A 14,435-nucleotide genomic window follows, 5' to 3' on the forward strand; every position below is an offset into this window, starting at 1 on the left:
TAACCTATCAACCACCCCTCCCCCCCCCCCGTACAGCACAAAATAACCATATGTGTATATCATCAAAACAAACCATATTACTGCCTAACCCCTTAACCATTAATCTACCATTGCCTAACTACATCTACCTAACCCTAACCATCCCCACCTATTTCCCCGCTAACCATTACTCTACTCTAACCTAACTACATCTACCTATGACCCTAACCATCCCCACCTATTTCCCCACTAACATACCCCCCCTAGCCTTCCCTCAACACACACACACCCATATATGCACTAGACATCAACCAAAACAACAACAACAACATACCCACCAGTGCGCACTCACACAAACACCAACATTTGCACGCCAAATCACACTACATACTTGTGGTATCTTGGTTACCTGTTTCTTTGACAGTTAAACACACACAAAATTAAAACCGAAGCTAACTAAACATTTTACATGGGGGAAAAAAAAAGTGACCACCATAATGCTGATACATATACCGATTCCTAAACATTAATACGGCTAAAACCTAAACTGACCATACATCTGACTCTATGAAAGTTTCAACTGCTCCCATTTTTGCAAATGAAAACCGAGCTTACCTGCTTTAACCGCAACGTTCTTTTCCTCCTCTATAAAATCCAAAACAAATTTCTTTATCTTTTCCCTCTTGGGTAACTTATTTTGTTCTCTTGACCGAAATATTACAATTTTCATCAAAATTATCAAGGCATTCACGCATTTGATTCGATTTGAACTACCTCGTAACCCTAAAAAGATATCTCTCCATTCTAATTCTTCTAACTCAACTAAATCATAAAACTCAATAAGAAACTGCCATATCGGCTTTACTTTCACACAATCAAAAAATATATGTGAATAAGTTTCCCTTTCCAATTGACAAAAAGAACAAAGACTATCATTCACAAAACCAAACTTAAACAAATGTTCCCTTGTATATATCACCCCGTGTAACAACTTAAACTGAAATTCCCTATGTTTACTAAGTAAAGTCGTGCTTCTAGGTCTAAGAAATAAATTTCTAATTTCCTTATCACTGAAATCATACTTCACTTCATCATATCTTATTTCCAGAGTATACAATTCTTGTAAAGCTGTAACAAAATACTCATACACTATTTTTGACTTAATATTTTGAAATTCTAATATCTTACCAAAAATCTTCACCTGTATATCATAATTTAATACATCAATTTGCTGAAACCTTACACTCCCTGTGGACACTTTCCACTTTTCTGGAAAAACATTATAAATATCATTTATCTTAAATATACCATTTCCCATAATACCTAAATTTCGAAAATACCCAACGAGTTTAATAAAACCTCCTTGTAAAATATGATGTACATTATAAACACCCTTTTCATATAAATCACAATCAAAAATACTCTTCCCTTTTATACATACTTTTCTATTATTGAATATAACTGGATTCATCACTTCATCTTCAAAATTCCTACATTTATCCATTTCCTGCCATACCTTAACTATTTCTAAATAAAAAGATGGAACTGGATTTGTCAATGTCAATCTAGACCATTCATAGTCACATAAAAATAAGAACCTTCCTCCTACTGATCGAAAACTAAAATCAAAATACATTTTCCACCCAGATTTCTTCTCACCATACAATAAACGTTTCAACCACATAATACGTTACGTTTTGACAAACAGCTTAAAATTTATCATTCGCAGTCCCCCATTAACATAATCTTGATACATAATATTCCTTTTTACCCGGTCTTTACCATTCCACAAAAATTCAAAAATCATCTTATCCAATTCAGGAAATATCCATTGAGGAACAACTATGAGTGATGAAACATAATTTAACCTTGATAATGCATAAGTTTTCAACAAATGAATTTTACCCATAAGTGTTAAATCACGCTGTTTCCACCATCCTAACAACTTTTTTATTCTACTTAATATTTCTTTAAAATTGATCTCATTCTTCCCCCTCACATCTCTTGCAAAATTCACCCCCAAAATTTTAACTGCATCAACATATTTTCCAGATACAGATAATACAGGTTTCTCTGTATCCTTACCCATCCACACAAAAAAAAAAATAAATTTTTCTTTATTTACAATTAAACCGCTTATTTTCCCGAATTCATCAAAAATATACTGTAACCTATTTAACGATTTTATGTCCTTTATAAACAACGAAATATCATCCGCATATAAAGTTTGCTTTATTTCATTTCCCCCAAAACATATTCCTTTTACAGTGTTATCTTTCCTTACCACTTGTGCCAGTGTTTCAATTACTAGTGTTTCAATTACACACACACACACACACACACACACACACACACACACACACACACACACACACACACAAACTTTTTTCTTCCCTGTAGACCCCTATACTATTTTTCCCAATTTTCATTTCGCACGTTGATGAACCTACATTCTTTTTAATGTATAGATGTATACAAAACGAGCACACAAAAAAGAAGGATGATGTCAAAGAATACATAAACAGATGTGAAAGAAATACACATTGAGAACAATTAAAACATACACACACAATGTGTGATAAAAATAATGCAAACATTTATTACAAGAGTGCACCAATGACATTGGTCTAAGTTCTATACATGGCAATAATGAACATGGCTAATTGGATGTACTAGTATTCTTTTTTTTTTCAATTTTCTTCTAGTTTCTCTCACTGTCTCGCCCCCTCTTTCTCACTCTCCCCCTCACTCTCCCTCTCTCTCTCTCTCTCTCTCAAACTCACTGAACTTTTCCCATTTTCTCACTAAATGTCTTGTCCAACATATTTGTTTCTTCATTTTGTCACATCACTAAATGAGAATACAGAAACAACATTCACCGATAAGATGTCGATCTAATCGAGTTACAGTCTGATATACTGAATAACAGATAGCAACAACTTTTCGAGCGCCTCATCTTGACTCATTATACATTCGTCTAGAGCGCCATCTATAGACTTGTTGACGATTCACACTTGGCCAGGTTGTGCGGATCAATGAAATTGATTTTTTATTCGGATGCTATGTCTTTTTGTTTAGATTTGGATAGCGTGTCTCGGCTACTACCCTAATTGACTTACCGGTACTCTTAGCATATTTGCTACAGTCAGTAACATTGTATATTAGGTGCCTGTGCGGTATATATAGTAATCTCACGCCTTCCAATCACTATTCATGACCCAAATAAATTGATGCTACGCTAGATCAGGTAATAACGAGTTACATGATCCAAGAATAATTAACATGTACAATGTATCATAATTATTTTCTGTAGATCTATTCTCAGTTTGCTTCTTCTTATTATTCTGTTTTGTTTGTATCTATTGACACCTTGTTAAATTTGGATATTTTGTGTTTACTTCTTAATTTTGATTGACTATTCGTTAACCTCAAGAACAAAACAGCCGAGTTTAATCTTTAAATTTTCCCGTCGTTATTTCGCCCTCTATTTCATTTTTGCTTGGTTGGTATTTTAAGCACATTTTTTCATTTCAATATCTTTTCTCGCACTTGGTAGCTTTACCACGTGACCTCTTCCTTCAATAACTACTTTCCCCTAACTCAGTATAAGGGAAATTCAAAATGCCCTCTTTGCCAAAGGGAAATTCGTCCCTTGCAAATATTCGTTACAATCCAACGCCCGAGATGCCACAGTTTTGCTTGCTTTAACGAATACAATCATGGGGTAAATGATTGAAAATATGAACAAAAATAAAACCAAACAAGACATAACGCAATCAACAAGGATTTTCTATGACACATTTGCTATTTTTATCCTATTATAATGATTTTTTTTCTCCCTTGTTTGATTTTGTTCCAGAAGTGATTTTGATTTATTACGGAGTAGGCTCCTATTTGCATGAGCTATATGCTTTCCGGTTCTATAGTTGCAAATAAAGGCATTGCACTATGAGATCAACAAATCCCATGCAGTTGAAAAAGGATGAAAGCTAGAGAACGGTGAGGGCGTTATAGGTTAATGCGCTGATGCGATCAACACTGATGCCTGCAAGCCAAGTTTATCATAGTATGCTTCAACGTACAGAGAAGCACGAAATTACTCGAGCAACATCATTTCGATGGGTAATGTTGCTGGGTGTAGGCCTACCAGCACTCTTCCTCTATCGCTTGCCCTTGGCAGCTTGAATTCACTGTATGATAAAGGTAATACTAAGAGACACTAAGCTTGTCAATTACAAGTGCAATCATGGGTGTGTGTGTGGGGGGGGGGGGCGGTATGCACATACTAGCCTATTACCAAGGGCAAGTAGGAAAGATGTATTGTAATGCCCTGTATGGTTGATGACTTTCTTAATACTCCTTTGGGACAGTGTTTCTTCATACAATCTATATACAGTATTTATGGAAATTAAAAAGCCTTATATACTCTGTAATTATATTCAAGTTGACTTGAACATACAGTAAAATCAAACATCTACAAGAGTAGAAGTTCATTAAAATCCGACATAATCACGATTTCTCAAGTTTGCAGTTATATCACAAAGCAACTTATAGATTAGGTTATAATGTCACTGTCTTAGATAGTCCATAAATTTATTGATCTGCCCACAGACAACTACTGGTTTGGTTTTTTTTAATGATATCAAATTAAATTGAATATGTGTCTCTTTCGCATGAAATTTTAATCGTCGTTATGTCCTATCTTACAGGCAGTGATAGCTCTCAGTATGAATGGGTTGTGCTTGGTGAATTATGGATCAAAGACATTATTTTTTTTTTTTTTACTTTGTGCGTTAACGAAGGCAAGACATGAGGTAGTAACATCATTACTTCAGTTTTTCCAGCGTGTGGTTGCGATTGATGTCACCGATTCGTGAATTCTAATATGATACAGCTGTGCGTTATCATGAAATCCCGTATACATTAAAAAAAAAAAAAATTCCAGGCCAGTTGTAAGTTAGTCTGATGTAAGAAAAAGTAAAATATTACAAGTACCACAGTGAAAATTTGATCAAAATCGGATAAAAACTTTGACCGGAAGTTATGAAATTGTGAATTTTCACTGATTTCCGCAGAACAATTCTCGCACAGTTGATGCGAATATGCAAAAAAGTGAGCTGACAATGGCATCATTTTTTCAGTTGATCGTATACCCCCTATCCCCCCCCCAAAAAAAAGAAGAAAATGACGAAAATTCAGTTTTCTGTTGTTTAAGTGTAAACATAATGTTAATCCTGCACGGTTGAATAACTTCAAAATAATGGTCAGTGGGATATGTCAAGAATTTAGACTTGGGCAAAATCGCGTTTGAATAAAAAATTGGAAATGACCAAATCTACATAAACAAATTACATAGTATATGGCAAGCTGCGAGGGGATGACATCAACATTTCACTATTTGCATATTTGTATTGACTGTTCAAGAACTGTTTGGGGAAAAATTAGCAAACTTTGAAATTTCACAACTTCCTCGTTTTTTCTCCGATTTTAATCAAGTTTTCATCGTTGAGCCGAGAAAATTGTACTCCTTCTTTTCAGACTAACTTTCAACTGCACTGAAACTCCCCTTTGATCCCACGTCGACGTGACGGTCATCCTGTTATGGTCTGCAGCGTCCATCTTACCTTCGGGATAATTATGAACTCCTCCCGGCATAAATGACCTCGGTGTTGAGGTCTGAAATGACTGGAGAAAGCCATCATAACAGTTAACTCACAAGACATTCAATCAATCGCTGGATTTATCATGCTACAAGTCATAGAGGGAAAGCTGTCTTAGAAGTCAACACAACATAATTATTGTGGATTTAACCGGTGTTGACCAAGATTGTTGACATCCAAGCCTGTTGGTCAGTAAAGCTTCCAATAAGATTTATTTCCAAAGTCACATTTCCAGTTACAATTGCAAAAAGAATGTATAAAAATGCCCAAAATATGTAAACACGGTCATACATTACGAAACTATTTGTTCAAAATCATTGTGTTAATCGGAAATAAGACGCCCATCACGTACAAGATTAGCTTGATAGAATGTATATTGTTTAGTAATTCATAATTGACATGATTGGTTTTTGTATGCTGCCTTTTCTTATTTTTTTTCTTTTCTTGTTTATTTCTATTTGTATAATCATGTTTTTGATCTCTGTAATTTTGTTTGATGTTGTTTAATAAAAAAAATTGAAAGATAAAAAAAAATTAGCTTGTAGAGATTTGGGACACTCAATAAATTGAATTTACAACAGAAAAAAAAGTAATTACATGCTGTAAACAAGAGCGAAAAAAAGAGTTTAAAATGCAATTCCGCACCGTGTTGAGTTTGCCTTAGATAATCAAGAAAAAAAAAAGATAAAGCAACCAACTGGGAGAAGTGTGCTATGAAATATGGACGTTAACACATCAGTTCAGAAGACACCGACTAGCAAACCGTATCAAATTTATTAGATGAGGTGATGACGCCACAAAGAATCACACTGAGCAGGGTGGGGGGGGGGGGGAGGTTCCAAGAATTCCGTAAAGGGGAGGCGCCTTTACAAAATTAAAGGGGGCGCACGCCACCCTCATTTTTTCTTTAATTTTCTTTTGTTTTAACAAAAATAAAGAGGGGGCGCGCGCCCGTTGCGCTTCTTCTTTTGGTGGGTGAACTCCAGAATAAAAACATGTCGGCTATCTTTGGTGTCTTTGTGCTGCAAAGAAAAAATGCAACTAATGGCTCTGGGGATCGACGATCATACCTACCAAATAATCAACTAAAATGCTTTTTTTTTTTTAATCGACTAAAATGATATATCTTTATAATGCATTGATGCACAAAAAAGTGTTAATAGTTTTGTGAGTTGACAACGCCATTACCTCAGATAATTTGCATATTGAGATAAATGCTGCGATTAATCTTGTATTCGGAGAAAACATGTGAACCTTCAAAATTCCATAACTTTCCGCACCATTTATTTTATTTTACATGATTTTGATGATATTTCTATCATTCTCTTTGTCTGACATCATTCTATATCCATGGGATTCAATTTAGGCATCTTGTAAAGAGTGGTGTGTGGAACGTGGATCAATACTGGGTGCCATTAGTAACAACCGAACTAACGAATTTTTAGCGTTATCACGGATGAATGAATCCGTGCAATGTGGAATGATAACACTAAAGTACATGTAGGAAAGTAGACCCTATAGCAACAACAATTTTCACATGGCGAATAGATAATATAAAGCAATAATAATTAAAAGAGCATTCTATCCTTTCCTGATGTTTCATGAACCCTCGCCGGCCATGCTCTGCACACTCCTTTACAGTGAACAAGAGCCTAAAACTTATAGGTAAAATCACTTAAGTTTTAGGTTAAGTCTTTGGATATGTCTTCTTTCAAAAATACACTTTTTATGGATCAATGTCACATGTATAAACAACGATATTGCCACATTATTCATTGATCGGTGGCACAGTTGCAAAAAACAAACAAACCTGAAATCGTTAATGTGTCAGGTTTAATTTTGTACATCATTAACTGAATAAACATGCAGATGAATAAACACATTCAATATAAGTTAAGTGCGAATTGACATATATTAGCCATTTGTTTATGGCGAATGAATTAGGATAGGGTATAATAATGATCAACAGAAAAAGCATATTATGAAGTTTCAATTCATTAGGATTTTACAATCTACTAGGAATATATAAAATCAATATCTGCAGAGAAAAAGTCGCAATCAAGACTTTTGCTCATCATTTAGTTTTATCTCAAGTCCTGCGTCGGCGGTTGCAAATCTACACTTTGCACTTCGAATTATTGATAATGTGTGCACGAATGAGCCCTTATATACCTTTGAGTTTTTACGGGACAATTACAAAAAAATTGAATGTTTCTGAAAGTTTTGGAAGTTTCTAACAAATTCTATGGTACGAACATGCCCTTAATTATCAATTAATTTTCATAGGGAAATTAAGGAATATCATTGTTTGTTCTCTTTAAGGAAAATGTCATTTTCAAACTTTTTCGAAGTGTAAGACAGTCCGATTGTGGGATTGACGCCCAGTCTTTCAATTTCAGTTTCAATTTTTTTTTCGCATTTCTCACTTAAAAAATATAGGGCCTACTCTCTAAAAAAAATCGAGTGAAAATTTTCACTCTAAAAAGAGTGAATACAAAAAAGAGTGAATTTTGAGTGAAATTGGAGTGAATTTTGAGTGAAAATGCTCATTTTAAACGCATTTTGGAGTGACGTCAGGGATCACTCGAAGATTTTAAGTGATCCCTGACGTCACTCCAAAATGAGTGAAAATGAGCATTTTCACTCAAAATTCACTTCAATTTCACTCGAAATTCACTCTTTTTTGTATTCACTCTTTTTAGAGTGAAAATTTTCACTCGATTTTTTTTAGAGAGTACATTAGATATTACAAAATAGAATGATGCATTATATCCAGCTTGGATGCACCATGAAATATTTAGAACATGGCGGTCAACAAAGAAAATTTGAATCTAATGAAAAATGCCAGCCTGATATTCCATGAAACCTGATACTTGGACATCTGGGTCCCATAATTATATATAGAAACTGAGTGTGACAACAAAATTAGCTGCATGGATTCCGCTTAGGACCAAACTAAAGAAGTGAAAGAAAACAGACGTAAAGTAAGTCATTATACTCGGAAACGTATCAAATTTTTCTCAATTCAATATACAATTATGGGAGAATAGATACACCACATGCTGCAAACAAATTAACGATTGTTATGATATAGCAATATTGAGAATATAATATAGTGCATAGCAGTGCGGTTGAGACATTCTTAAAAATTCTCAGCTTTTATCTCACGCGAAGACCCAGGCAACTCGCAGATCAATGAAGTGGTAGCCATACAAGTGTTTTTATACTCACGAGTACGAATAAATCCCATATTATATTCCGCGTTTCGTGTTGGTATATCGCGTGCATGGGGGTGCCTTATGCCCCTCGAGCAGTTTACATCTTACCCTGAGAGCGGACATTATGTACCACTGCATTGTGTATGTCAATCATGAATGTATCGTTGATGTGACATTAGTTTGGTTTGTCCATTAAAATATATGTATTACTGTCATTGACGGTGTTGATATTATTGATAAAGAGTGTGGACATTGTGAATCTGCTTGATTATTTCTTGAAGTGTATAATTGAGTTGGAATATAATCTCGCTTTACGACAAAATATAATTCACAGCGTTCAAGTAAGGGAAGCCTCAAAATGGCAGGTATTAACAGAAACCGGAGAAACGCAACAGATATCAAATCTGACTTAAAGCTTATCGTAATCGGCATCAAGGCAAAGGGGGCATTAACGGACCCCCTTCTCCAGTGAAAACAATCGAAACCCACAAGCCCCATTGTATTCTGTGCGAATTTTGGTAGGCTTAGAGTCACACCACTATCGATTTTCCGTTATAGTTGCTCCCCCGCTACAAAGAGGCGAGACGATGATTATGATCGTTGAGCACGCAGGTGAACGGAACGCACGCTAGTCGCCGAACCGTACTGAATGGGCAGGCTTCATTGTCAATACGGATTGCCACTTCGCAGGAGAGCGATAGAAGTGGAACGGGAACCGAGAGGACGTCAAACGCTGGCTTCGGCGTTTTAAATCGAGTGAATGAAGATGGAGGACGAGCTACGATGTTACGCGTGTAGAGGATTTTATGCAAATCCAGTAATTCTTCCTTGCTCCCATAGTATATGTTTTCCATGTGTCCTGGCTATCCAAGTTAGTGGACCTTCCGTTTTACAACCCGGCGATCAACAACAGCAACAGCAGCAGCAGCAACAACAACCGAATTCGGCTCAGTACGATTTCTCCTTTGACTTCCCCGAAGCGGACCGCCTCAGCGCGTTCAGTGATGGTGATAGTGGTGTCAGCTTTGCTGGTGGATACGCTCCTAGTCAAGCAAGTGGTACAAGCTCAAGTTCGGGAACATCAAGTGGACTTGGGGTAACCAAGAATGGATACACGTCTGCCAACCCAGAGACCCTGCGTATCAGCTGCCCCCAGTGCCATCGCACGATATTCCTAGACGAGAAAGGTGTGAACGGTTTCCCTAGAAACAGAGTGCTAGAGTCAATTGTTTCCAGATATGGCAAGGCTCAGCACCTCATAGTAAAATGCCAGCTTTGTGAACAGCAACAGAATGCTGCTGATGCATCAGTGTACTGTGAGCAATGTGAAGTATTTTATTGTAGTGCCTGCAGGCTCAGCTGCCACCCAGCCCGGGGACCTCTGGCCAAACACAGTCTGGTCAGCCCAGCCAAAGGAAGCTTGAAGGCAAAAGGTGGTAAGAGCCAGCCCAAAATTGCCACATGCCAGGAACATGCAGATGAAAACCTGAGTATGTTCTGTATGCTGTGCAAGATTCCAGTGTGCTACGTCTGCCAGAATGAGGGTAAACATGTCAAGCATGAGATGAAGGCACTAGGAGCCATGGCCAAAAGTCAGAAGGTATTTCATTATTTTTAAGTCATTAGATGTATATGTCAGAGATGAATTAACCCAGGCCTCAAACATATGAATATAAAGGAATAAGTGAGTAAAAAACAGACAAACAAATAACAACAACACACGCTCACACATCAGAAGAATATGACAAAATTTTGACCATCTCTTCAAAAGTTCTTATGTGTTTAAGTTTGAGTAAAATCCATGTGTCCATTGTCCCTCGATTCGAAGGCTACAGTATACCAAGATAATATGATATAAAGAATAAATGTAAATCGAATACCTAACTTTTTTTTCAGATCAATACACATTCCATTGGACTTATAAGATATGTTAAGTGTCATATTTTTCCACCTTACTTCTGGAGAAGGTAAGTAAAGTGCTTTTTCTTTATGCTAGAATTACAATGTATGAAACGAGAAGTCCTCTTTATACTTTCTTTATATCTAACAATATTCTGCTAGTTACTGTAATATTACAAACTGTTGTGGCCATCTTGTCCAGCCATGAGATGAGATTGATTAAGAAAGCTAAAAATTTGTAAGACCTGTTTAAATGTATTTATACAGGATATATATATATATTTTCTGTAAGTTCACTGATATGTTTTCTATGAATATTTTAAATTCATTGGTTCCACTTAACTAGGGGCAATATACCTTTCATATATCCATGATATCACCTTGCTACTGATTAATTTGAGCTTGTTTTATCAAGTCTAGCTACTCTCAATGGACATAGGAATTCTCCAAATACTCCGAGCTTTTGGATTCCATTCTTGTTTGCAACAATAAACTATTATCTGAGCTGTGTTGGTAGATAATGCTCAGGTTTTAGAAGTCTCAGCAGTGGGCATAATCTCTTCAAGACTGGATTGGATCTCAAAACCCTGTTACAGAGCTTCAAAATGAAATTGACATTTGTTGCTTGTTACTTGTTCATGGTAACAAAAGGGGTAACTTGAAGTTGTGGAATCTTCTTAATACATAAAATTTGTTGTAGTTGGATTAACAAATCAAGTGGTAAATGATTATGAACATAAAAATATATGTACTATGAGATAAGAGACTTATTGGATAAGGATGCACCACCCTAGTTAGTTTAATAGGAACAAACATTTGTATTTGTTAGTGACAGTCACAATTGGAATATCAAATCAACCAACAGATTTACACGTACAATGTATATGAAAAAATTACTGTTGTATCTCACTCTGTAACATAATGTATGTCAGTTACTCTCGAGAACAATCCACGTGTCCAATCTGGCTTTTATTGCAATCTCTCACTACGTAGAATTAAAGGCTTACCTGTCAAGTCATGGGTTGATTTCGCAAAAGCAATTATCTTCTTGCCTTTGATGATTTGCACCTCTGAATTCAACAGCGCATTTTGTATCCTATACTATAATACTCGAAGTTGTTGTTGTTGTCGCGGCCTTTATGTATTTCCTGTTTTATTTCGGCGTTGCTGGTTTCTCTATCTCCTCCCGAGCCGTCGGCTCCGGGCAGTTGCGACCGGTGCCGTCGGCCGCAGGAGAGTATCCTACATCGAATGGCGCGGGTTTCGTCCCCTCTCCGCCTCCGTGTCGACGTCGAGGACGAAAAAGAAAAATTAATTAGCTACATGCATAATGCATTTTTGTGCGTGACGAAAGAGCCGAGCGTTTCAATATTCACGGAACCTGCGCTGGCCTCCTGCTTTCTCGATCTTCCATCTTTTAGCTTGCAGAGACACTGGGGGATACTAAAGATGATGGTGCAGCGAAATCTCTGACATCTTCCGGCGGACGCGCACGCACACACACAGTGTACCTCGCAGAACTCTATACACACTCTACACTGTGTGTATATATAGTTCTGTGATGTACCTTTGCCTCCGCCTGTTACGTGTACTGAATGTATTGACGATGGTTACACGAATCTGTGTGTGCGTGATATGGACTACAAGGGCATTTACGTACAGTTCGCCATTTATATTGGCGTCCCCAAATGAAAACAACGAACGTTGGTTATGTAATTGTATTTTGCACAACTGCAGAATACTATATGCAGCTCAGGTACGTCATTTAGTTTGCTCGCCGTTTGCTCTCAAGTCCGGTGTCATTGTACGCAGACTGTTTAGGACGCGGCTAAATATATTTGCCGATCGTACCCTTACATATCAGATTACACGCGCAGCTGTGTCCATTCGTTTACTGCAGAGCTGCTGTAATCATACATATTCATAAGATGAGCGGACGTAGAGGAAAACCTCGCTTTGCCGACCGCCTATTTTTAAAATTGCAAGTGGAAATAGAATGTGGTTCTATGGTCTATCAAACCAAGTTTTGGTGACAAAAAAAGAGGGAGCAAATGAAGACGAATGCAGTGATGTATATATTCTTCTTTCTTCCATAACATGGGAAAAATATTAAAGAAAAAAATACGAGGTCGAGAGAACCTACTCCCACGGGTGCCTATTAAACCTGATGACTATGATCTCCCCCTCCCCAAATGATAACAATGATGATAATAATAATAATAATGATAAGGATAATGATAATAATGATATAATAATAACAATAATAGGAGCAATAATTGTAGGCCTGATATTAATTATGATAATGTACAATCTGAAGCAGATGTAGTTCTATATTAATATGATATATCAAGCCAAGTTTTGGTGATTAAAAACAAAAAGGAGGGAGCAAAATTATGAAGACGAAAATATCTTATTTTTCTCTCATAACGTGGGGAAAAGAAACATGAAAAAAAAAACACACACAAAACAAACCGAGGCCTTGAGACCAGCCGTGGATTCCCGCGGGTGCCCGCGTGGATGCAAGAGCAGGGGGTAATCAAAGTCGTAGTGTTAATATCTTCCCGTTTCGACGGGAATAACCTGTGGGCAGAACTTTCGGGGAATCTCATTTGCGTTTTTGGTAATTTTTCCCTGAATGTTTTTGTTTTTTGCCCTGCGGAGGTGGAAATGTGTGTGTGCGTGAGGGGGGGGGGGGGAGGGGTGAGGGGCAACAAGACAACTGTTGGACTTCAACGGGTGCAAATAACCCCTCGAAACTCAAGTTCTATAATAAAAGCAAGTAGTGGCGGGAATGATCCCTACCAATGGACCGGATCGCCTGGCATATACTACAAAAATGTATTATAAAATTTCTGGGAAGGGTGGTCATTTAGAAGACAGCACAATTAACGAAAGAATGAGAAGACTTTTCTTTTTATTTCTTCAATAAAAATGTGCAAAATCGTATTATGAGAAAAAAAATAAAACCCCTCAGACCCGTGGATTTCCACGGGTGCTGCTAGTTTTACAAAGATTTCACTAAACTGTTTCATCTGTGCAAAACTATTTACCAAAAATGTTCAATATATGACAGAAAAACAATGTTGGGTTTATCGCATCCAGCAGTTACATTACATATTTAAAGATGAAATACGCTGACTAACACAATATTTATGTAGGACAGCCGATTGAGAAATCATGACCCGATGGTATGGATGAAATTATGTATTAATCAGCTAACATTCCACAGGAGGATTTCATTTCAAAATAGATGATAAACATGCAATTCAGTATAATAAATGTGAAGATGAGCTTCACCATCTTTTTTCCTGCATTTTAAACAACTTATTCTGCACACAGAGAAAAACAACTATCTAACACTGGGTACACTTCCTGCCGACAAACATCGCAGTCCTTGCCATTATTAGAATAATAATTCACCAGGCAGGCATCCAGTAACGATCATCACCCAGCCTTAGAGCAGCGTGTGTTATTGTATGCATTTTTTTTTCCAGTCACACAGAGTTGAGGTGAGCTCTCGTGCAAACATTCCAAAATGGTATTGATTTGCTTCCCCCGAAGCAGGGCTCATGTAAAAAATCCTGTATAATTAGCAGTTGCTGGCAAGAGTGGTTTACTATTTACCTGGAGTTTGCCTTTTCTTGAGATGAGATTCTGTAGAATGTGTCACTGCAATCTT

General features: G+C 36.9%; 1 protein-coding gene across 1 annotated transcript in view; it reads left to right on the plus strand.

The window, feature by feature from the left end:
- The first annotated feature begins 9,572 nt into the window (after window positions 1-9,572).
- Window positions 9,573-14,435, plus strand: part of LOC139739143 (E3 ubiquitin-protein ligase TRIM9-like) — a 75,692-nt gene continuing 70,829 nt past the window's right edge. The window contains exon 1 of the mRNA XM_071649763.1: window positions 9,573-10,457. Within this exon, the coding sequence (XP_071505864.1) occupies window positions 9,618-10,457 (840 nt within the window). The 5' untranslated portion in view covers window positions 9,573-9,617. The remainder of the gene's footprint in view (window positions 10,458-14,435) is intronic.

Source organism: Diadema antillarum, unplaced genomic scaffold, assembly GCF_040938485.1.
Source record: "Diadema antillarum isolate AM-2024a unplaced genomic scaffold, OU_Dant_1.0 scf00000029, whole genome shotgun sequence".
In the NCBI taxonomy this organism is placed as follows: Eukaryota; Metazoa; Echinodermata; class Echinoidea; order Diadematoida; family Diadematidae; genus Diadema; species Diadema antillarum.